The following is a 22,918-nucleotide window of genomic DNA, read 5'->3' on the forward strand; positions in this document are numbered from 1 at the left end:
TGACACTGGACATCCAGTCTGTCTTTCAAATTTTTACAAGTATGAATATATTATGAAAATGATGTACATAACCTTTGTTCACATGATCCAAAGATGTATGTGGGATCTTTTTCTACAACTCCTGGGTTGAGTAATTAAGATAGGACTTCTTATCTACAGGCCAGCTCTTGGCACAGTACTGTTCTAGAGCCCCAACAGTGTGCTCACTACTTGCTGCCCACATATGTATGCATTTTTGAGGGGGCTGGGGCCATGGAATCTTTCCCTGTTCCTTACCTATCATCTGGTCACTCTGAGTAACAACAACAGAGGGGCTTGCCTAATGTTTCTGCTCAACGTTTTGACTGCATGTGGTAGGCAAAGTCAAAATATTTTTAAGCTTACCAGCTCCTCTGATTTTCCACTTTGCTGAAAATGATTATCAGTTGAGGGCTCCCGGTCACCATAATAACACAGTAAGTCCAAGAGACTGTTACTTGTTTCCAAAGATACAGTGGTTCCTGTGGGGAGGAGAAGAAAGGGAAAGAATCCTTGAAACATTAAAGAACGGAAGCTTACTGGATTAAAATTCTTCACTTTTTCTACAAGCTAGAGCTTTCTTGGCTACATATTTTGTATCCTTCAGCACTCTAAGAATGGATGAGCATACACTCCATGTCAACAGAAACATCTGAAGAGATGCAAACACAATACCTAGCAACCGTGTGGCCTGACATGAGGGACTAAAACACAAGACAAAGCCTGACCCTGTGCTCACTTTGTACATACTCATAACCCCCAAGAAACTCAAGGTTTTAACTATTGTCTCCAAACCCAACACTCTGAGTGCAAATTACTGCCACTTAAGTTTCCCTGGCCCAGTTCCAATTTTACATATGCAAGCAGAATTATTCCACTTGGATCTGGGCCCTCACTGGAATACTTGCCTAGAAATACTAGCACAAGTGTCTAATTATAGTAGCTCTTAAAAACTGTTACTCAAAAACATTATGCTCCCATCTTGATACTAAGAAAAAAAGGAAACAGGCAGTATGAGATATAGTATTTGCAAAATAAAGTACCTGCATTTTTCTGAAAATATACTGACATTAAAAATGCCCATTAGGAAATTTAAAACCTCTGAAAAGAGCACAGCAGAATGGAGAGAAGCTCCGGAGGGTAACTGGACTGGATCATACTATCTTAAAACTGGAAATTTAATCAGTTTCCTTTATAAAATGATTATAAAACACAGCAATTCCTAAGGTACTACAGAATCAAATTATGTGAAATGCCATGCAAAGGCTTTGGTACTTATTGAGGTCTTGAAGGTAAAACTTCTTCTAACCTCCCCCATGGCATGTTGTCTTCTTCTGTTACTCTGAGCTGTGGGTCTGACACACGGTCTTCAGAACCGCTTACTTAATGTCTGCACGTGCATAAGCACAGTGTGTAAAACCAGAGGAAGACAGAGCTGAGCACTAAGAACCTGAATGCAGACTTATCATATTCAACAAGCAGAGGGAAAGGCATCCGTAAATTATAACACACATCAGCAATTCATTAGTACATCCAATACCAGAGCAGACCACACACTAAAATTCCCAAGTCAAACACAGCTTGCTGTAAAGGCTTCTTGTGTTCAAGAATGTGTTCAAGAATTACTCAGTCCAGTTCCTATCTCTTTTATGTCTGGTTGATTGTTATCCTAAATCACTGAAGAGCATTCTGTGGTCCATGAACTTACAGTCCTGCTGCCTTTGATGCTACTATAGGTATATTCCTCTCCTGGTAGTTTACAAGCCATGCAATTTAGATCTATATCACTAGATGTTCACCCAGATTAAATTCAGAGAGCCAGAGAATTTGAGAGACAGAAGTGCTGCAGAACTGTGATCTTTCCAAGGCTACAGAGTTAATTCACATTAGATTTAGAATCAGTATCTCAGTAACTCAGGTTAGTGTTCTTTCCTTTTTAAATATTCCTTTTTTTACCAGTTTATGCCTCTAAACACAAGGAGTACAAGAAATGTGAATACAGTACGTATATGCCTAGGGTTAAAAATGGAAGCCAAGGAAGAATGGTTCTATAATTTCTCTATCTGCTACACAATACAACCCAGGAGCACAGGAAACTAAGGTCCAACTCCATCTAGCTTATAATTCAAAAGTAAGGCTGAAGCAGAACTTGAAATACTATTAAACTTTTTTTTTTTTTTTTTTAACTACTAAACTCTTAAAAGTAGGAACACAACATTAGGCAGAGATCCTTCTAACTTTTACTCATGACCAGCAGGATCACGCATCCACAGCCCACTTCCAAAGCCCATGTTCCCAGAGGAGCTTTAAATGAACTGAGTCACCTGCTTGCAAGAGTTGATCAAACATGTCCACAGAGGCTTTGACTTTTTTGAGCTTGATTCTTTCCTTCAAGGCTGCTTCGCTTATATCTTCAATCTGAGGTTCAAAGTACTCGGGCATTAAACACTAAGAAAAGAAGATGGCTAGTTACCACAAACAGGTAAAGGGACAATAGCTGAGCAGGACTAAACTCTGTCCAACAACACACCAAAACAAAACTTCACTGTCCCAATTCCTGTTTCATGCGCCACGTGTACATCTTTGTAGGGAATACAATTTAAAACAAAAAAGAGACTACCTCCGGTATCTGAGACAAAACCATTTAGCTATTTTCTAGTTTGACTGAAAAGCATATATATATATATATAAATAAATATTTAAGCCATATCTAAAGAATCCAGTTTCCAACTAACTCCCCCAACTTCAAGTTGAACTTAACTTTGTCGCCTGTCAAAACTATCCCTTCTCCTTTTGTCCCTATCTTGTTTCGTGTCAAGAGTATACCTGGTTGTAAGGGCAGAAACTTTTCATCGCTCATACTTCTTTTACTCTCTGAACATTTACCATCACCAGGGTACACTGATTTTACCTAACCAGTTTATTTTAATATTTATTGAATGCCGGCCATTTTCTGCCAGACACAGAGCAAGGCATGGGAGACACAGAGATGAAAATCATCCTCTACCTTCAGGGTTCTCCCCATTTATCAGAGAGGAAAAGAAGAAAAGATTTACAGTGCAGTGTGAACATCAATAATGGGAGATCCGGGATGTGTGACATTGCTGCCTGCCAAGGAAGCAGGGACCCACGGGAGGCTTCAAGCAGAAGCGAGCTAATAAGCACCGAAGAGTAACAGCTAGTTAGAAACATCCAGGGGTGTGGGTGGGCCAGCAACTGACCATTCCATCACTGCCATTGTCCTGCAGAGGACAACCGGCACTGTCACCTGCACAATCGCAGACCTCCAATTTTGTCACTGGGAGTTGCCGCTTGAGAAGCAGGAGGCTGTGCTTGGCTGCAGGCATTTTGGGAAGAAAGGAGTCTGGGATATGAGCCTGAGGCTACTATTTTCACTAATAAACCCCAGAGGGCAGGGGTGCCTCTGTTCCACTTGCCACTATAATGACAGCACCAAGCACAATGGGTAACACTCAGCATGTGCTGCATGACACTCACACCTCATGACTACATGACACAGAGGTGGCTGGAAATAGAGTCTGGAATTCATAGTCAAAGGCAGAAGGGTTGACAGGCTCTGAAGGGAAACCAGGACATTGGGCTATCAAAGCAGAGGGATAGTGGGCCAGATATAGAAGAATGCCAAATGGAACATGAGGGCTGCTGAAACAGGAAGACTGCAGACAGGAACGAGACAATGACTGAGCACGGAAACCTCTGGAGACACCAACATGAGGGATGGACAGAAAAGCTACTCAAAGAAACTAAAAAGAACAATCACAGGGGTAAAGATTGAAGATTCTGGTGTTACAGAAGTCAAATGGGGAAAACAGGATGAGGACCAAATACGTATAGCAGTAAAAGAAAAAAAAGTTACTACTGTAAGCAAAGATAACTATACACAAGGGATCCCTGGGTGGCACCGCGGTTTGGCGCCTGCCTTTGGCCCAGGGCGCGATCCTGGAGACCCGGGATCGAATCCCATGTCGGGCTCCGGGTGCATGGAGCCTGCTTCTCCCTCTGCCTGTGTTTCTGCCTCTCTCTCTCTCCTCTGTGACTATCATGAATAAATAAATAAAATCTTAAAAAAAAAAAAAAAAAGGTAACTATACACATCAGCAGACTTCAAACAAATACTGAGGACATTCAACTGGCTACTCAAATATTAGCCATGAAAACTTGGTTTAATATACATTTACATAGTAATACCTGAAAAATCACAATTACCTCTCCTTACCGGTATATGAGGTTCAGCTATGTCCTTCTGAAAATATTTGGGATGTAAATTAATAATAAACTTTGCTGCGTTCTCTCCAGACTTCTTTGCCAGTAAAAACAAACGCTATATAAAGAAAAGGATTTAGATATAAACTGACTCAAAAGATCAGAATTACACCCTCAGCAAGTATTATCCACCCCCTCAAAAAGAATGCAATATTACATAGAAACCCAATTAGAAGCTAAATTACACACCACCGCATGTGCACCTCTGCTACTGAGTGTGACATTTTTGGTCATACACAGCTTGTGGTATACAAAACCAGTGCACTGAAACCGAGTGGACTGCTTCAGTGTGAAAGAGCCCTAAGAATTAAATCCCAAATCTTTTCCACAGCCTCGCTCTAAAACTATGAAAAAAGTAGCAAAGGATTCAGAGTCTAAAGAGTTATCTCTAACAGTTAACAGCATCTGTTAACTTTTCAAAAGTTTTTACACCTAAGTAAAATTCTATATCCATCCATGCTTGTACCCAAACAACCAAGATAAAACATAATACTAGAAAAGCTACATGATAACACTCACAGATTCCATAGAGGATGCTGGTATGAGGTAAGGATCATCCTGAAATGCGTAAGGGGCAGCTGTGGGGTCCTGTGAAGACAAAGAAATCTCTTTATATTTTAATTAAGACCTTGAGTTTTGATAACTAAAAACTCTGTAAAAGAAATTTTAATTACATATGTAACACTTGCAGAAGTGTGTGTCTGTGGTGAGAGAAACACCTATACTGTACTCTCAGCTCTCTAAGACTCTGCTGTCATTACACACAACTTAAAGCAAACAAGGGCTCAAACCCCTATTACTGACTCTTAAGATATGAGGGTGCTACCAGGAACTACTGCTTATTTAAATGAAAGATTATCTAATTAACCAGTCTGGGCACCAGTGTCCTGAACTAGGGTTTCCTTCAAAGCCTGGCCACTACCCATCCAAGAGTCCCTCCTCCAAATGGAGGATCCTACTGTGCCCTCTTGGAAGGAGCAAACAGTAGCAGCTTCTCCTGCGTCCTGATGTTGGAGGTTTGATACATTTTTTCACATTGTTCTAGAGAACTCTGAGCAAAATCAACTCTTCAGTACCACTCACTGAAAAGTGTCCCCAAATTACTTTCTCTATTCCTCTACTCTCTCCCTTGGAACCTCCTTTCCTGGGCCTTCTGGGACCATTGTTCCATAGGAAAAACGCACCCTATATCCAGAATCTCTCCTATCCCCTTGGTGCCCTGTCTGACTTGGACTCTCCAAGGGATCGTTTCCCTGCAGCTCTCAAGGGGTAGCTGCTCATACCGAAGGCCTGGAGGTAGGATTTTTTTTGGGTCTCAGCCTCCTGCTGCCCTTTCAAAACCTCTTTCCCTTCACACTCATTGGAGACTCATTTTATCTGGTTATACCACTTCACTAAGATGCAGCAGTCATGTAATGATAAACCAGAGGTAGCAGTTCTAGGTTAGCTGCCTTGGACTACCTGCTCCCTGATTACACTTGAACTAGTGCCTGGCTCTGATCCTCTGTACCACCCTTGTTAGATACCTGTTTAGGGCCTCTTCCATTCCACTTACCTATCATCAGATGCAACCAATGCTAGTTCCTTATCTTCCCCTACCAACTCCACTGTCCCTATCGCAACTGCCACAGCCATAATTCAGTGTCTTCCTTATTTTTTACAAAGCACTTCCTATGTGCCAGGCACTCATTATTCTAGTTACCAGGGAGACAACAGAATTATCCCCTCCCTATAAAGCTTGCAGTCTAGTAGGGGGGAAAAAACCTCCAGAAAGTAAAAATAAACAATACACAATGAATTAAAAAGATGTAACTGCTATGCAGCAAAATGAAGTAGAAAAAGGGACAAGAAAGTGTCAAAGAGATCTATGACCCAAATGGGGTAGTCAGGGAAGGCCTCACTGAAAAAGTGATACTGAAGCAAAGATTCAAGCAGATGAGGGAGTAAATAATGTTGAGTATCTCAGGGGAAGCAGTCCAGGCAGAAGAACAGCAAACATTAGAGCCCTGAAGCAGAGGTCTACCTGCGGGGAAACAGAATTAGGCAGGAGGCTCGGGTAGGGCACCCAGAAGGTTGACAAGAGATGCCGTCAGAGAGGTAACGTGGGAGTGGGGAGATCATCGGAGGGCCTTAGGAGCTCTCACCTACTTTTTATCCCAATTATGACAAATGAGAAGCCACTCGAGTTCTGAGCAAAAGTGTGATGTGATCCAACATTTTATTAGGATCACTTGGGCTGCTGAAATGCGAGCTGTCTGTGGGGAGCTAGGGCAGTGAAGAGACAGGGCCTGCTGTGTTTAATCCAGGGTAGTAAGAGATAATGGTGACTTAGATGACTACAGTGATCATGTTGTGATGACAAGAGTGCAGAGTCTGATACTGTGCAGAGTTATCAGGCCTGAGACTGCTATCCTTAGAAAGGCCTACTTGCAAGGCTGCCCTGGAAAATCTGGTTTTGGGAGGGTTCCCACCATCCCCAGTACCAATGAGAATGGCTCATTGTGTCGAGACTGTCTGTACAGTGTGGTTTATGGTGAACTTCTGCCTTCCTTCTGAAAGTCTGGAATATTGGTATGTGCCAGGTACAGGGTGCCTTCATGGCTAGACACCAAAAAAAAAACCTCTGGGCCGAGTCTCCAAAGAGCTTTCACGGCAGATACTACACATGTGTGTCAACTCCGCTGGAGGAATCAGGCATATCCTGTGTGACTCCACTGGGAAAAGACTCTTTAGAAACTTGTACCTGGTTTCTTCTGGATTTCACCCTATGTGCCTTTTCCCTTGTCCAACTTTGCTTTGTGTCCTTTTCCTATATTAAATAGTAGCTGTAGGACTATATGTTGAGTACTGGGAGTTGTCCTAGCAAATCACTGCACCTCAGAGTGGTCTTGGGATTCCATGCACATCTATCTTGAAGGAAGAAACAAAGGATTTACTAATATGCAGCAAGAGAGAAAAAACGAATCACAGATAACTCCTTAGGTTTTGATTTGAGCAACTAGAACAACAGAGGTGCCACTGAGGAGATAGCGAGGTTTGGGTTTGGACATGGTAGTTTTAACATCTTTACTCTAAAGTTCCAACGTTTCCCATCTCCACATGGCTGTCTTTTCTAAAATCTGATTTTCATAACACTGCTTAAAATTCTTCGGAGGACCTGAGTCCCCAGCATTGTGTTTAATCATCTTGCCTCATATTTCTCATTTCTCCACCCACCAAATCCTTGATTCCTACCATACCAACTACTCATTCTATGCCTTTGTACCTTTGCTCATGGTGCTGCCTCTAACGGGAATGCTCCTTCCCATCATAGTATCCTTGCCGCTCACGTTCCTAGAAGGAATCCAATTATCAGCTCCTCTGGGAAGTCCTTTCCCAGCCTGGGTTATGTACCCTCTTCCCAGTGCTCCTCCATGTTCCCTCTCTAGGAACTGTGCAAGGATTGTCTTTACATCCAGCACAGTGCCTGGTAAGCATCAGAAGGGTAGAATATGCAGTTACTGAACGAATAAATTACTATACCTTGCGTCTTAAAGGCCCAAACCCAGACAAATCAGACAAATGCACACATAAATCTACAACTTCTCTGACTCGAATGCCATTCTCATTAAAAAACAAAAAACAAAAACAACCTGAGAAAGTCTCAGAGGGCCATTACTCTAGTTTACATTTCAGATGCCTAGTTAGAGGTAAGTAAACTGCTGAAGATCTCAATGTATTACTAGCATGGAGATGCAGTATTTTAAAAACCCCTTCTGAGAAACTGCTAGGATATACCAGGGCATATTTGACCCAATACTCCTTAAGTTTATTTTATTATTATTATTATTTTTTACTCCTTAAGTTTAACATCTACAATAGAAAACAGTTCTGGAAATCTGTGATAATGGCCTTAAAGAAGATTAGTATCCACACAGACATTGTGGCAGTTAACGTCTTAATTATTTTAGACATTATCCTTGTAGTTGAAATTAAAAATACAGCTTTCAGGTAGCCTGGGTGGCTCAGCGGTTTAGCGCCACCTTCAGCCCTGGGTGTGATCCTGGAGTCCCTGGATGGAGTCCCACATCAAGTTCCCTACATGGAGCCTGCTTCTCCCTCTGCATACCTGTCTGCCTCTCTCTCTCTGTGTCTCTAATGAATAAATAAATCTTAAAAAAAAAAAAAAAAAAAGAAATAGCTTTCACATGATGAAAAATACAATCAGCCAGAAGTTCCCTTTTCCAGGGCACTTGGCTGGCTCAGTTGGTACAGCATGTGACTCTTAATCTTGGGGTTGTGAGTTTGAGCCCCATGTTGGATGTAAAGATTACTTAACTTAAGAAAAAAAGAAAAAGTTCCATTTCTGAGGCATTTACTAAGGTTTCAGTTTATCTGTTAGATTACAAACTCCGTTCTTAAATTGTCAAGACAGCAAGTTATTGACAAATATTTCACTAAAATAGTTGTAATAATAATTAATTCCCATTTTATAGATAAACATACAGAAGCATCCAGAGATAAAGTAACTTTTTGATGCAAGTCACAAAGCTAGTTACTCAGATATGAAACAAAACACTGGCTCCAGGACCCACATTCTAAATCACTGTATTATTTACAGCATGGCAGATACACTATCTCTCAAAGTTGGTCTACACATCACCTGCATTACAGTATTGGATCTAAACCATCCTCCAGGGCCATGCATTTCAACAAGCTCTTCAGGGGATTAAGTTTAAAGATTACGGATTTAAGATAAAAACACGGAGTTTGGAGATAAAAGACATAGGGCTAAAACAAGGAGTTAACTTCCTAACTAGCCTAAAGCCAGTTTCTTTAAAAACTTTCTCCATTTGTCTCATGAATGGACTGGATTACATTATTTCTAAGAAACTGGCAAGATCTGCAACAAAAACCTGAAATTCTGGGGATCCCTGGGTGGCTCAGCAGGTTAGCGCCTGCCTTTGGCCCAGGGCATGGTCCTGGAGTCCCTGGATCAAGTCCCACATCGGGCTCCCTGCGTGAAGCCTGCTTCTCCCTCTGCCTGTGTCTCTGCCTCTCTCTGTGTGTGTCTGTCTCTCATGAATGAATAAATGAAATCTTAAAAAAAAAAAACCTGAAATTCCTACTTACCCTACTCACTGTGGATGCAAGTGCTTGAAGAACAGCCACTTTATCCCTAAGAACAAGAATCATACGTTAACCCATGTAAGGGATTTCTCGTTCCAATTTTTAGTAGATGTGCTGCCGAAGAGGGCATAGGGATTTTTTTATACCCACAAAATGAACAAGTGATTCTACTCTCAGTATGGATCAGCCAATAAAAAAAGTTTAGCTCTTAACTAAAGCCAGTTCTTATTTCTCAAGATCACTAGAACAACAAGAAGCTAGAAAATGAGCAAACAGTCCCATTCTTTCCTAAAGGTGGGTCGTATATGTTCCTACTATACTTTGCCCATCCTCTCTGGCATGGTCCCTCATACTACCTCCAAAGGCCTAGCAATTTCCATTCCTATCTTATAAAGATGTCTGTGTCTATCCTGAATCTTAACTTGCCCTATCCATTTTCCTATGCATTCTTTTTTTTAAGATTTTTAGATAATCTCTATACTCAGTGTGGGGCTTAAACAGACACCCCATTTTCCTATGCATTCCTTATTGCACTTTCTGGGCTCTTCTGTTATGTGAAGTGGCGGCTTTTTTTGTTTAAAGCAGTGACTCTTAACTCAGCTATATAGAATAAATCCTCGGCTGCACTCCGGACTTTCTGAATCAAATCCTCCAAGTTCCACGGATAACTGTCACATACTTTCTTACTGAATTCCCAGATGATTCTGATGAACTCTTCTCATTTAGACCTCTCAACTATATAGCCTTTATAAAAATTCCAGGCCAGCTGGCCACTATGCTATGGGTAGAGACTTGAACTGCTGGAAAAGGAGATTTCACTGAATAGACAAATCAAGATAATTTGGTTCCAAATAGTTTTATTCTTGCTACATTTTATGTGTTTCATTTCCAAAAGAGAAGTAAACTTAATAAACCAAAAGTATTTTTCTAAACAAATTTTAACAGAACACTCAACATCTCAAAAAGAAGAACATACACGGGATTTTATATTACATCATGACTGAATAATTTCCTGATGTGTATAAAACCCATGGTGTTTTCTATCCACTTTTAAAGTCACATTTATGTAATTTAATCAGGACAAAGAAATCCTCATCTCTGGACATTTTCTCACTAAAGCTTATATTAGCATATAAGTCTTATCAAGTGAACATATCTTCTTAACCTACTGAACTGACAAAAAAATTATGACATTCACATTACTTGCTAGTTCTTTATTTTAAAAATCAGTATCAATGGATATATTATCCCTAAAAAATAAACTAGAATATTACAGATTATGGTGTCATCTGGTGACCCTCCTTCCCCCCTAACTGTGAGTTTGGTATTTAATTCTCTACACCAATGTGGGGCTCAAACTTACAACCGAGATTGAGAATTGCATGCTCTACTGAGTCAGCCAGGCACCACAAGTTTGTTTTTTGTATTTCCAGAACTTTTAACATACTTTCACACACACACACACAAACACAGCCATAAAAAAACACATACTGCCATTCTATTCATCTGCTTACATAAGTTTGATTGTATTACCCATGTTACTACATATAAATCTAATAAGTTTCTTTAAATGATAACCACTTATTATCGACTTATTTACCTATGGGCACTCAGACTGTTTCAATTTGTTAGTATTTCCAAGTGGTAAAAAACATTCTCATTCATGTCTCTTTGGATTTATGCTAGTGTTCCTCCAGAATGGCTAACCAACAAGGTATACACATTTTATTTTTATTTTTAAAGATTTTATTTATTCATGAGAGACACAGAGAGACAGAGATATAGGCAGAAAGAGAAGCAGGCTTCCCATAGGGAGCCTGATGCAGAACTCCATCCTGGGACCACGCCCTGAGCCAAAGGCAGATGCTCAACCACTGAGCCATCCAGGTGCCCCAGTATACACATTTTAAATTAAGATTCTGCAAACTTTCCCCTAAAGTATTATTCCAATTGACTGCTCTATCAACAAATGTTATTTGAGGCGTCCATTTCTCCACACCTTCTCTGTACCAATCTAGTAAGTTTTTTTTTTTTTTTTTTTTTTAATGTGGGGCTTGAACTCCGGACCCTGAGATTAATAGTCAGATGCTTATCCAACTGAGCCACTCAGGTGCCCCTCTATCAAGTTTTAGATCTCCTTCTTTTAGGAACCCAGTTACCTATGCATTGATTATAACTAGATTTCCTATCACCCCTAACATTACTACATAGATTCACGCTTTCACAACACTGCCTTTAATATATTACATTCATTTATGAAAACTCACAAGGAACCTGTGTAATTTGCTAACATCTTCTTTGGCACCTGAGTGATCTAGGAAATCACATCCTTAAATGGTGATACATGTTTAAAATAAGGCAACAGGAATTTTAGCCCTAATGGCTTCTGCCAGGTCTAAAAGCCTCAATTCCAGAGTATAGAAATTATCACTTTCTCTATAAAGAAATGAATAGTGTCACAGGGACTCTGTTGTATGTTACACTAGTGTAGCATAAAGTAGACACAGATGGGGCACCTGGGTGGCTCAGTTAAGCATTTGCCTTCAGCTCAGGCCATGATCCCAACGTCCTGGGATCAAGACCCACATCGGGCTCTCTGTTCAGCTGAGAGCTTGCTTCTCCCTCTTCCTCTGCCTGCCTATGACCTCTGCTTGTGTTCTGTCAAATAAATAAATAAAACCTTAAAAAAAAAAAAAAAAAAAAGTAGCCACAATGTTAACAAATGAGGCCAAGCTCCAAAAGATTTTGAATTTCATGTGATTTTCTCATGGCCATGAACATCTTTTGGCCTTTTTCAAGCATTAAAAAAAAAAAAAATGTAAAAACCATTCTTGGCTCCTGGGCTATAAATAAGCAGGCCTCAGTTTAATGGCCAGTGCTCTGTATCAGCTATCTTATTTCCCTATTCTAAGAGAACATTTCTCACAGAACTGCCTGCTTGGCCTCTTCCTACCAGCAGATATTTCATGGTGATGTGCCACTCTACCTTACTGTTCCTTTATCTGGTCTCATACTTTAGGGTTCACAAGAATTACCTACAGAGAAATACATTTTAAACAAAATTCCTAGGTGATTCTGATGCTAATAAAATAATCTTACTCATTTAAGGCACAGGTCATTTTCCACATTTTCAATAAAACTCCCTTGATTTGTGTAATACAACCATTACTGACTATATCATATCCTCTATGCTTCTAGCTGTGTGTATAAGATTTGTACACATGTAAGTATAAGAAGTAAAATATAAAATAAAATATGCACATGACTCAAGTATATCATAAGCCACTTGACCACAACCTCCAGATATTCCATTTTCCCTGTAGTACCTTCCTCAGGGACAGATGCACAGTGGGTTGGTAAAGTGCTTTGGACATGAATGCCATTCATAGATACAAATCAGTTCTCTCAAACTATATGTATACAGCTGACCCTTGAACAAGGGGTTCCAAACAGCCCCCAGTCCTCTGCACAGTCAAAAATCCATGTATAACTTTTTTTAAGATTTGAGAGAGAGAGAAATTATGCACACACACACATACAAAGGCAGGCAGAAGCACAGGCAGAGGGAGAAAAAAGAAGCAGGCTCCCTGTCAAGCAGAAAGCCCAACTCGACTCGGGACCTGATCCCAAGACCCTGAGAGCATGACCTGAGCCAAGGACAGCTGCCTAATTGAGCCACTCAGGCACCCCTCTGTATACAACTTTTTAACTCTTCCCAAATTCAATAGCCTACTGTTGACTAAAGCCTTTCTGATAACCTACAAAATATGCATTAATCAATTGTTCCTCTTAAGCGTTACACACTGTATTCTTAAAGTAAAAAAAAAATTTTTTTTAAGAATACATTCATAATACTCTACTGTGTTCATGGAAAAACATAATGGATCCAAGCAGTTCAAGTCTGTTATTCAAGGGTCAACTGTAATTTATGCAAAAAAAGGTTAAACCCCAAAACCTTAAAATAGTGATCTTCTGAGAACTGTGTGGAAGACACTGTTCAAATGCTCCTTTAATCCTCTGAGGCTGGTGCTGTCATTGTCCACATTTTACTACGGAATAGACCAAGAAGCTTGGCTCTAATTAGAGTAATTGTTGGCAATTTTATTTTCTTCTTGTTTTTAGCATACTCCCCCACAATAATTAATTCTGTAATTTAAAATTTTTCTTTTCTAAAATAACCTAGTCTTTGGGTCCTACTTAGAGAAGACCTGGCTTTTTGAGGGTCTTCAAAATCAGTACTATAAGAATTCTAGAGAGAAGTTTCACTTCTCACATATTCAACAACTCCTAAATAAGACAATTTATTCAAGGATGTATCTAGTGAGCTAAAAAGAAGCTAAACTCTGTCCACACTGTTTTGTTTTACTTTATTAAAGACTGTAAGGATAATACTTATGTCTGGTCTTCCAACCTTGTAAGAATATTCTTTAAAAAAAAAAAAAATCCTTCTAATAAGGATGTTCATAATTAACCATTATCATTTAACTACTTATCCAAACTTAATTCAGATCTTTTAACCCTATGTAAATCTCATGCCCTATTCACTCACTACTCTCCACCCTCTTTATGTTTTCAACTCCCAAGTTTTTCTCCCATAAGCTGTTCTGTTCCGTGAAATGCTCTCTACTGCTCTTCATGTCTTCGGCTCCTTACCTACAAATGTTTTGCACCCAACCACTTGCTGAATGAACACTGAATACTCACCAAGTTTTCTTTCTTGGAATGACCACTTCTTCAATCCCTTAATTTGAAAAATAAAACAAAAGTAAATCAGTTTCCCAATACTACCACTACTACAAGTAAGTGAAATGTATTAACACAAAAATGAAATTGTTTCAATATATTTTTATATACCTGTTATATTAGTTCCTTCAACCTTTGGGAGGGTTGCACTTCCAGAATAAAATCTGCAAAAAATAAAAGTCCTAAAATAATACTCATTAATGAAGTTCCCACCTCATCTCCACCTATGTGCATTTTGAACCCTAATTTTCCAATTGTCATGGATCAAAATGACTGAATAATTCATGTCAATATACACTGAGAAGACATGGCCTGAAGAGAAAGTTCAAAACCATTACAAAATAGATAGAAGATATGGACACAATATGGTCAACATTTTTTTTTTTAAGATTTTATTTATTTATTCATGAGAGACACAGACAGAGAGAGGCAGAGACACAGGCAGAGGGAGAAGCAGGCTCCATGTCGGGAGCCCAATGAGGGACTCGATCCTCAGACTCCAGGATCACGGCCTTGGCCGAAGGCAGACGCTTAACTGCTGAGCCACCCAAGTGTCCCCGGTCAATATTTTTAAATCAGGCAATCTCATTAAATAAAATCAGGGAAAAAATTTCAATAGCATGTGAACCACTGAAGCAGCTGATTTGAAATGATACTTTCAACCTTGGTAATCTAAAATATTGAGGTCAAGAGGGGCAATTTAATGAGCTCCTCATTCCATATGAATAACATCCTAATGATAAGACTAACCCACTTATAACAATTACGATGAATTAAGCTAAGATAACCATAGCCTTTTATCCCACTTCATTCAACAATCAGGAATTTGCCAAATATATACGTCCAAGTAATTTAAACTTGAAATTGCTGACCTTATTTTTCATCCAAAATACAGACCCACTGACCCATGACTGAATTTTTAAATGTTTTGATCGTACTAAGGAACACAGTAAAAATATCAGTCACGTACACTATTATCTTGTGCATTTCCTTCCTACACGGCATTAGTACCATTCCTAAAATCACCAAAATGTAATTAGAAAAAAATGTACTTCCTTTACTGGTATCTGGTCTCAAATATCATTTTTAAAACAGTATTTCTCTCCTAAGTATCAACCTGAGAGGGATCCACTGTTTCAAATTATGCTATCTGTTTCTCCCAACATTAGGACCACTGTAGTCTTGTGGGTGAAAGCAGAGGAAGAGATACTGCTGTCAGGCAAAGGAAATGAGTAGAAAAATGTCAACAGCGGCACTACCAGGAAAAAGACTGGGATAGACAGCAGCGTTAAGGCTGGAGCATTTCCTCCATTTTTTTGAGGACTTGAGTGAAGGGATTGCACACTAAATGTATACAATAAGTCATACAGTTTACTTACTCCTCACCATTTTTTGTTTGTTTGTTTGGATGATTACTAGCTCCAGTCTACAAAAGAGAAAACCTATTATCCAATTAAAGAAACGTGACAATCAACAGCAACCCAAAGGCTATGCTCCAAACTTTTAGACTTCCTTGTTTTTATGAAGACCTGGATACTTTCTTTGGCTAACCATCCCCACAACATCCAGCACGCAGTGGCCCTCATAAAATGCCTTTAATTTGGGAAATCTTCCGAGTTCCCCCTGCTTGGTGAAAATGAGTAAGGGCACCTATTTTTCTTTTTTAAGATTTTATTTATTTATTCATGAGAGAGAAAGAGAGGCAGAGACACAGGCAGAGGGAGCTATTTTTCTATTTTTAAAACTTGAGACGGGGTTGCTAATAGCCACATCCACTAAAACGCAAGCTCCACGAGAGCAGGATCCTAATCCTGCTGACAGTTCTTAACTCTAGGATAAGCAAGCCACCCAATAAACAACTCCCTAACCGAAGAACCTCAAGCCCTTATTTCCAGGACTCCAGCACCGCGTGCGGGGATAAGCACGCGGTCGCGGAATTGCGCGTGCGCATCTGCCTCCATCGTACCTAGTTCCCCAGCTCCCAGAGAAAAGCGGACACATTGGAGGAAGTCGGCCAGGGGCCTCTTTCTCAGGGATTCTCCAAGCATCTCGTACCTGCAGCAGGGAATCTGTCCACACGGACTTGCCCGCTGACCCCTCAGCTTCAGGCAAAGCCTGCAGCGGAACCCCAGCCAGCGACTGGTCGCTGCTGCCGCCATCTTTGGCTTCTTCGCGTAGCATCCTGGGAAAGCCTGACCTCGACCTTCAGGATTACCCAGAGGGGGCGGGGAATAGCTCGGCTATTGGCTGAGACGGAACAAGACAAAAGCAATCAAGAATTAGGTGAAAAGCTCGTGGCTTGAAAGACTTTTTTACAGAAGTTAAAGGCTCAAAAGGCCTCGTTTTCCTCTAAGAAATTTTCAGAAACTCTTATTTTAATGACATATATCCTCAGTATTTTCAAAATAAGAGGGCAAGCGAAAGTCATCAAATTACTCCCCCCCACACACACGGTGGAAGTGGTCTCGTCCACGTAAATCTCATCCCGGCGAGCTTTTCTCGCGCGCAAACGCGTTATAAATCACATGGTGGCTGCGTGCTTGAGTTTGAGTTAAGTTGCCGGTGCTGATTAGAACCTCTCTCTGGGTGTCAGAACTCGAAACTTACCTGTAAGATGTTGGGCTCAAAGAACATGCCCTGGCGGAGGCTGCAGGGCATTTCCTTCGGGATGTATTCGGCCGAGGAACTCAAGTAAGGAGTTGGTGGGAAGCTTGCTGAGTCGGTCTGTTCAGGCGGCGCCGTAAACTACTGTTCCCGAAAGGTCTTGCGCTCAGTTTATCCTCTGAGTCGCTGATGGTCGGGCGCGTTGCCTCTTGGGACGCGTAGTTCCAGGAACGTCTTGAGTCGGCGTGCCCTGCCTAGGACCCTTTGGTGCCAGGTTAGAGCTTGCATTGGGGAGAAGGAGGTTCCTAGGTTGCAGCGTTAGGGTTCATCGATTTCTTTGGTAATTAACCAGCGTTTGTGGCGTTGTAACGTCCCTGATGTAGTTAAACACGTATTTAGTCAAAATGGTTATCCTTCAAGACTCTGAAAGCGACAACTTTTTGCTAGGACCCTCTATATTCTCTGCCTACTTACTAAATCAAGGAGACTCTCCTAAGTCCTCATTTTGATCATCATAGCATTTGGCAGTCTTGACCACATCCTCAGAACTTTATTCGTAGGACCTTACTGTTTTCAGGCTCTTTTACTTCTGTGGCAAAGAGAATGACATGTAACGGGTACAGGGTTTCTCTTCCTGGGGCTGAAAGTATTCTGAATAGGTTGGTGATGATTGTGCAACTCTAGATATGCTGAAAACCATGGAGTGTACACTTTAAAAGGATGAATTGTGTAGTATGTGAGCTATATCTCAACGAAGCTCTTACAAAAAAAATTTTTTTTAAGATTTTCATTATCCATGAGAGACACAGAGAGGCAGAGACACAGGCAGAGGAAGAAGCAGGTTCCCCACAGGGAGCCTGATGTGGGACTAGATCCCAGGACCCCCGGATCACGCCCTGAGCCAAAGGCAGACTCTCAAACCACTGAGCCATCCAGGAGTCCCGTGTTATAGAATTTCTAAACCCTTAATGTGAAAAATAACAAAAGGAAAATTATAAACCAGGAGAAATACTTGCCACCGTTATAATAAAAGATTAATGATCTCGTGTATGAAGAACAATTATTGAAGAACATTATTGTGTAGCACAATAATGAGGACATTAGGATTTCAACTCAAAGGACTAAACTTGAAAGAAAGATCATAATAAAAAATGAATTAACGTGACAGTGGAGTAGCGTTTTTCCACCCGAAATTTGGAAAGGCTTTTTTTTTTCTTTAAAAAAAAATTTTTTTAAAGTAGATTTCATGCCCAACATGGGGCTCAAACTCAAGACCCTGAGATCAGGAATCCCATGCTGTACTAACTGAGCCAGCCAGGAGCTCCGGACAGATTTTCAGGTGCTTAGGTCAGTTCTGGTGAAGACCATCTATTCTTAGCCTACCTTTTCTAGAATGCAAGGTAGCAGAATATATCAGGACTTTCAAACAATTTGCACTCTTTGATTCAGGGATTCTACTCCACTGAGGAAATAATTATATTTTTAGGACATAGTTTGAAGTATTCTGTGCAAAAATCTTTATGCAGATAGGTTTTATAAGCTTACATATGAAACTATTACTTATAATAGTTTGGTTCAATGAACTATTGCACGTTCAATGAAAGATTTTACAACTCTTAAATTATGTTTGAAAAGAATTTTAGTGACATAAAAATACTAATTTAATACTAAATGAAAATGGACAAACACAGTGCTGGAAATACCAAATGATCCCAGTTATGTTTCTAAAAATACATCAAGATGTATTTACACACATATATAATATATATATTAACTGAATGTTAACAGTGGTTTCTCCTAGGTTGTGAGATTTGGATAATTGTCTTTATTTTCAAAGTTTAAAAAAGCTTAAAAAGCAAAATTGGTATGAATGTACTTTAGTAAAAGTAGTTAGGTGTCCTATGTGAGCCCCCTTTAAACCAAACATGAAATACTGTGATGAAACTTTTAGTAAAACGGGTTATACTTCTCAAAGTTTTGCGTGTTTGTATTTGACTTAAATTTACTGCTTCTGCATACAGGGGTTATTGAATTATCTTCTCTCTATTGAACTATGTGGGCCTTGGAGTTAAATGTGGTCCATATCCTGCCTCTGTCCTCCCCCATCCTGGCTGTGTTACCTGGATTAAAAATCATCTAACTATTCTGACTTTGCGTTTCCTCCTTGGAAAAATACATATTGTGATACCTCTCAGAGGGTTAAAGGCAGACTAAATGCTGCTTCTAAAGCGTTTAGTGTGTGGTAGGTACTTAACTATTTGTACACAGTCTCCATTGTATTGAGTGCAAGATTTGCACTAAATCTGTTTTTTACGTATTTTACCACTCTTAATCTGTTAAGCACATACTTTTTGAGCAGCCATTGTGTGCAGGCGCTGTGCTAAGTGTTGAGCTGTAGTGGTTAGCAAGGCATACACAGATTCTATACCCTGAAGCAGTCAGCATGGCTGAGGAAACAAACATGAAATCATCATTTACGAAGCACCAAAGAAGAAACATCCCGGAAGTTGGGTAACCTTAGTTTTCCCTTGGTCTCTTTTTTATCTCCTTAGGAAATTAAGTGTTAAGTCCATTACGAACCCTCGTTACCTGGACAGCCTGGGGAATCCATCAGCGAATGGCCTGTACGATTTAGCTTTGGGCCCTGCAGATTCCAAAGAGGTGTGCTCCACCTGCGTTCAAGACTTCAACAACTGCTCCGGCCACCTGGGCCACATTGAGCTTCCACTCACGGTGTACAACCCTCTCCTCTTTGATGTACGTTCTGCCCTGGACTGCACTGTGTGTGTGTGTGTATCTCAGGGTTGCTGGTGGGATTTGTGAGGCCATCCCTGGCCTCACAGGAGGTGTCCAAGGAAGTTAGCTCTATTTTTTTTTATTTATTTATTTTTTAACTTTTTTTATTTATTTATGATAGTCACACACACAGAGAGAGAGAGAGAGAGGCAGAGACATAGGCAGAGGGAGAAGCAGGCTCCATGCACTGGGAGCCCGACGTGGGATTTGATCCCGGGTCTCCAGGATCGTGCCCTGGGCCAAAGGTAGGCGCTAAACGCTAAACCGCTGCGCCACTCAGGGATCCCCGGAAGTTAGCTCTAGCCATGGAGTTAAAGTGCTCTCTACCATAAGATTTAAAATCTTGAGAGCCAAATCCAGGAAATTCAACTTGGGCTACAGCCCTAACTAAATGAATTTCAATTTGATTCCAGTTAAGAAAAGCCACAGTTCTGTACTGTGGTTCTGTACATGTAGAAGGAAAAAAAGCATTCGAATTCATCCCCTATCCTTTAGGTTTCAGGGACTTCTGGTTCTGTACATGTAGAAGGAAAAAAAGCATTCGAATTCATCCCCTATCCTTTAGGTTTCAGGGACTGCATGCCCTTTAGAAATCTGAGTAAAGCCTCCTTGACAATAGGACTTTTGGAGTTCTCCAAACCTCCATAAGGTCTTCTAGTGGATTTGTGGGCTTTTACTTGGTTGCAAGAGGAGCAAAGCCCAGAAGGCCAGACAGTGAACTAAGAATGAGGATCCTATCTAGAGTCTACTTGTGTATTTTCAGCTTTTTATGTCAGTTAACCTAGCCTCCAGGATCTGTTTTAAACTCCACAGATGACAGTGTGTGTGATTTTTGTCTGTTAATCGTATTCAGGAAACAGTTGTTTTAGTTAAATCAGTATTGAGTTAACTACTAAATATTTAAGCTTAAGTTTGGCATTTATTTAAATACTAAATATATTAAATATTAAATGCCTCATTTATTGATTTAAGGATTTTATTTTTAGTAATCTTAATCTCTATATCAAACAAGGGGCTGGAACTCATAACCCCAGATCAAGAATTGCATGCTCCACTGACTGAGCCAGCCAGGTGCTTCTTAAATATTAAATGTTGTAAGTTAAATATTTAAATACTAAAATGAGTATCTGGTACTTAGTCAAATAAAATGAAAGTAGTTCCCTATCTCAGACCCAAAGTAAATTTCAACTTGTAAAGGCTTAAAATGAAACGATAAAAAAAATAGAATAGTATTTATCTAGTTCATAGGGTCACAGAGGCTTTAAGGTATATCAGGAAGTGGTTTTTTTTTTTTTTTTTTTTTTTTTTTTTCAGGTTTTATTTATTTAGAGTGCAGGCATGGGAGCCAGGGGAGGGGCAGAGGAAGAGCAGGCTTCCTGCCTAGCACAGAACCCTGCATGGGCTCGATCGCATGACCCTGAGATCCCATTACCAGGAGATTATGACCTGAGGCGAAATCAAACATCGGACGCTTAACTGACTGAACCACCCAGGTGCCCTGGAAATGGAATTCTTCAAGGAATAAACTGGCTACATAAAAAACTTAAATACATTGAAAATTACCTTAACTATTATGTCTCTTTCTAATTTTCCTGCTTCTTTTTATTCCCTCTCTTTAGAAACTCTACCTACTGCTCCGGGGTTCCTGTTTAAACTGTCACATGCTGACCTGCCCCCGGGCTGTGATTCACCTCTTAGTCTGCCAGCTGCGAGTTCTGGAAGTGGGGGCCCTACAAGCTGTCTACGAGCTCGAGAGAATCTTGAATAGGGTACGTTGGTGGTGGTTGTCATGGCAATCAGGGGAGCCAAAGCAGGAATAGACCTGTGTTTGTATGTTATCCCTAGATTTGTCATCCTAATAGTCACCAGAATGTTTGATCTTTACATCTTACAACTAGGTACCAATAGGTAGGTGTGAAAACATGAAGCAATAAGAAAATTAAAGACATGCTAATAAAACATTGAAATACCATTTTACCTATCAATGAGGTTTTCTTTTTTCTGGATCTAGAAGCCAGTGGAGCCTTGTGCATTGCTTTGGATTGTTATATTTCTTTGATCTGTTTCAGTGCAGAAAATTGCTTTTCATGGTACTGACTTTTTTGAAGACTCAAAGCCATTTATCTTGTAGGACTTCTTACATTCTGGATTTGTCTGATTGTTTCCTCACTAGATTCACATTTTGGTAAGAATACAACCTACACCATGTGAAATACATTTTACTGTATCATTTCAGGAGGCACTTGATACCAAGTTGTTATGTTATTGGTAAGGCTGAATTTGTTACTTGGATAAGGTGGAGACCACCAAATCTATCATAGAGACATTTTTCTTTTTGCGATACAAAATTCCTTCAGGTTTTCTGGTGTTGTTATTAAGTATCTTATGTAAAACCCATTTTCTATTTGTAAATTGAAATATAACTCATTTTTGTGTATTGATTTTTGTATGAAAGAACCCAGCAAAAGTATATCATTAATTCTTTTTTTATATCATTAATTCTAATGCTTTACCTATAGATTGTTTTCAACACAATCTTACTATCTGTGAATAATGGCAGTTTTGTTTCTTTCCAGCTATGTTTTGTTTCTTTTTCTTACCTTATTTTGGTGGCTAGGATCTACATTACTGTGTTGAAGAGGTAGCAAGCATCCTTGTCTTATTTCTTGCCACAAGGGGAACTTTCACCTTTCCTTTCGACTTCCCATTCCTCAATAATTTAGTTTTAAAAACATTAGGTCAGCAGAGCACATAGGATTTTACATAGAGGTGTGGCCTTAGGTGAGTTGTCAGAGCCCAAACAAGGTAGGAAAAGCATGCAAGAGGAGAACATCCCTGTATGTGTGGGCAGCCCAACATGGAATGTCAGAGCTCACATAGGGTGAGGAAGATATTCATTTAGGGATATGAGCTCAGCATAGGGTGTGAGTGCCCGAGTCAAGTGAGAAAGTACTCATGCTAGATGGCTCAGTGAGGTATGTGGGTTCCCAAATGGGATGAGGAGTGGTTCCACAAGGAGGGTTGCCTAGAAAGGAGTGTGACCCCAAGTTGAGTGGGAGGGATCCATGCGTGGGAGGGGTGGCAGCAGTGTGATGGGAGAGGGGTTGCAGACAGGGAGAGGGATTGATCCAATAAGTACATATTTTAAGGATAAGGCAGGCCAGATCTCACACTATTAGAGAACGGAGTTAGAAATACATGAAAAAGAAAAGACCTAGAGTTAATCCTATGGCTTTGGACTGGAGTCAGAAATTTGGTCTAGTGTATAGTGTGTGTGTGTGTATATGCATGTGCACATATAAGCACATGTGATTCCAGAGACTAGAGCCAAAAAATTAACCCAAAGCCAAATTTGTCTGAGAGA

The 22,918-nt window shown here is 40.1% G+C and overlaps 2 protein-coding genes across 7 annotated transcripts in view; one reads left to right on the forward strand and one right to left on the reverse strand.

The window, feature by feature from the left end:
• The window catches only part of PTCD3 (pentatricopeptide repeat domain 3), a 29,983-nt gene extending 13,618 nt beyond the window's left edge, over nucleotides 1–16,365 (reverse strand). Inside the window, exons 1-8 of one of the 6 annotated variants that reach the window (XM_025453840.3) lie at nucleotides 16,210–16,365; nucleotides 14,266–14,318; nucleotides 14,116–14,152; nucleotides 9,415–9,460; nucleotides 4,822–4,890; nucleotides 4,256–4,360; nucleotides 2,343–2,466; nucleotides 385–500 (exon numbers count right to left, since the gene is read on the reverse strand). In XM_025453840.3, coding sequence (XP_025309625.1) covers nucleotides 385–500; nucleotides 2,343–2,466; nucleotides 4,256–4,360; nucleotides 4,822–4,890; nucleotides 9,415–9,460; nucleotides 14,116–14,152; nucleotides 14,266–14,318; nucleotides 16,210–16,313 — 654 coding nt within the window. In that variant the 5' untranslated portion in view covers nucleotides 16,314–16,365. Of the gene's footprint in view, nucleotides 1–384; nucleotides 501–2,342; nucleotides 2,467–4,255; nucleotides 4,361–4,821; nucleotides 4,891–5,857; nucleotides 6,015–7,567; nucleotides 7,636–9,414; nucleotides 9,461–14,115; nucleotides 14,153–14,265; nucleotides 14,337–16,120 lie in introns of those variants that run through there. The other 5 variants (XM_025453839.3, XM_025453838.3, XM_035700730.2 and 2 more) reach the window with 5 other exon arrangements.
• A 286-nt stretch (nucleotides 16,366–16,651) lies between these two features.
• Nucleotides 16,652–22,918, forward strand: part of POLR1A (RNA polymerase I subunit A) — a 70,486-nt gene continuing 64,219 nt past the window's right edge. Inside the window, exons 1-3 of the mRNA XM_025453828.3 lie at nucleotides 16,652–16,845; nucleotides 19,311–19,515; nucleotides 21,174–21,323. Of these exons, the coding sequence (XP_025309613.3) occupies nucleotides 16,769–16,845; nucleotides 19,311–19,515; nucleotides 21,174–21,323 (432 nt within the window). The 5' untranslated portion in view covers nucleotides 16,652–16,768. The remainder of the gene's footprint in view (nucleotides 16,846–19,310; nucleotides 19,516–21,173; nucleotides 21,324–22,918) is intronic.

Source organism: Canis lupus, chromosome 17, assembly GCF_003254725.2.
Source record: "Canis lupus dingo isolate Sandy chromosome 17, ASM325472v2, whole genome shotgun sequence".
Classification (NCBI taxonomy): domain Eukaryota; kingdom Metazoa; phylum Chordata; class Mammalia; order Carnivora; family Canidae; genus Canis; species Canis lupus.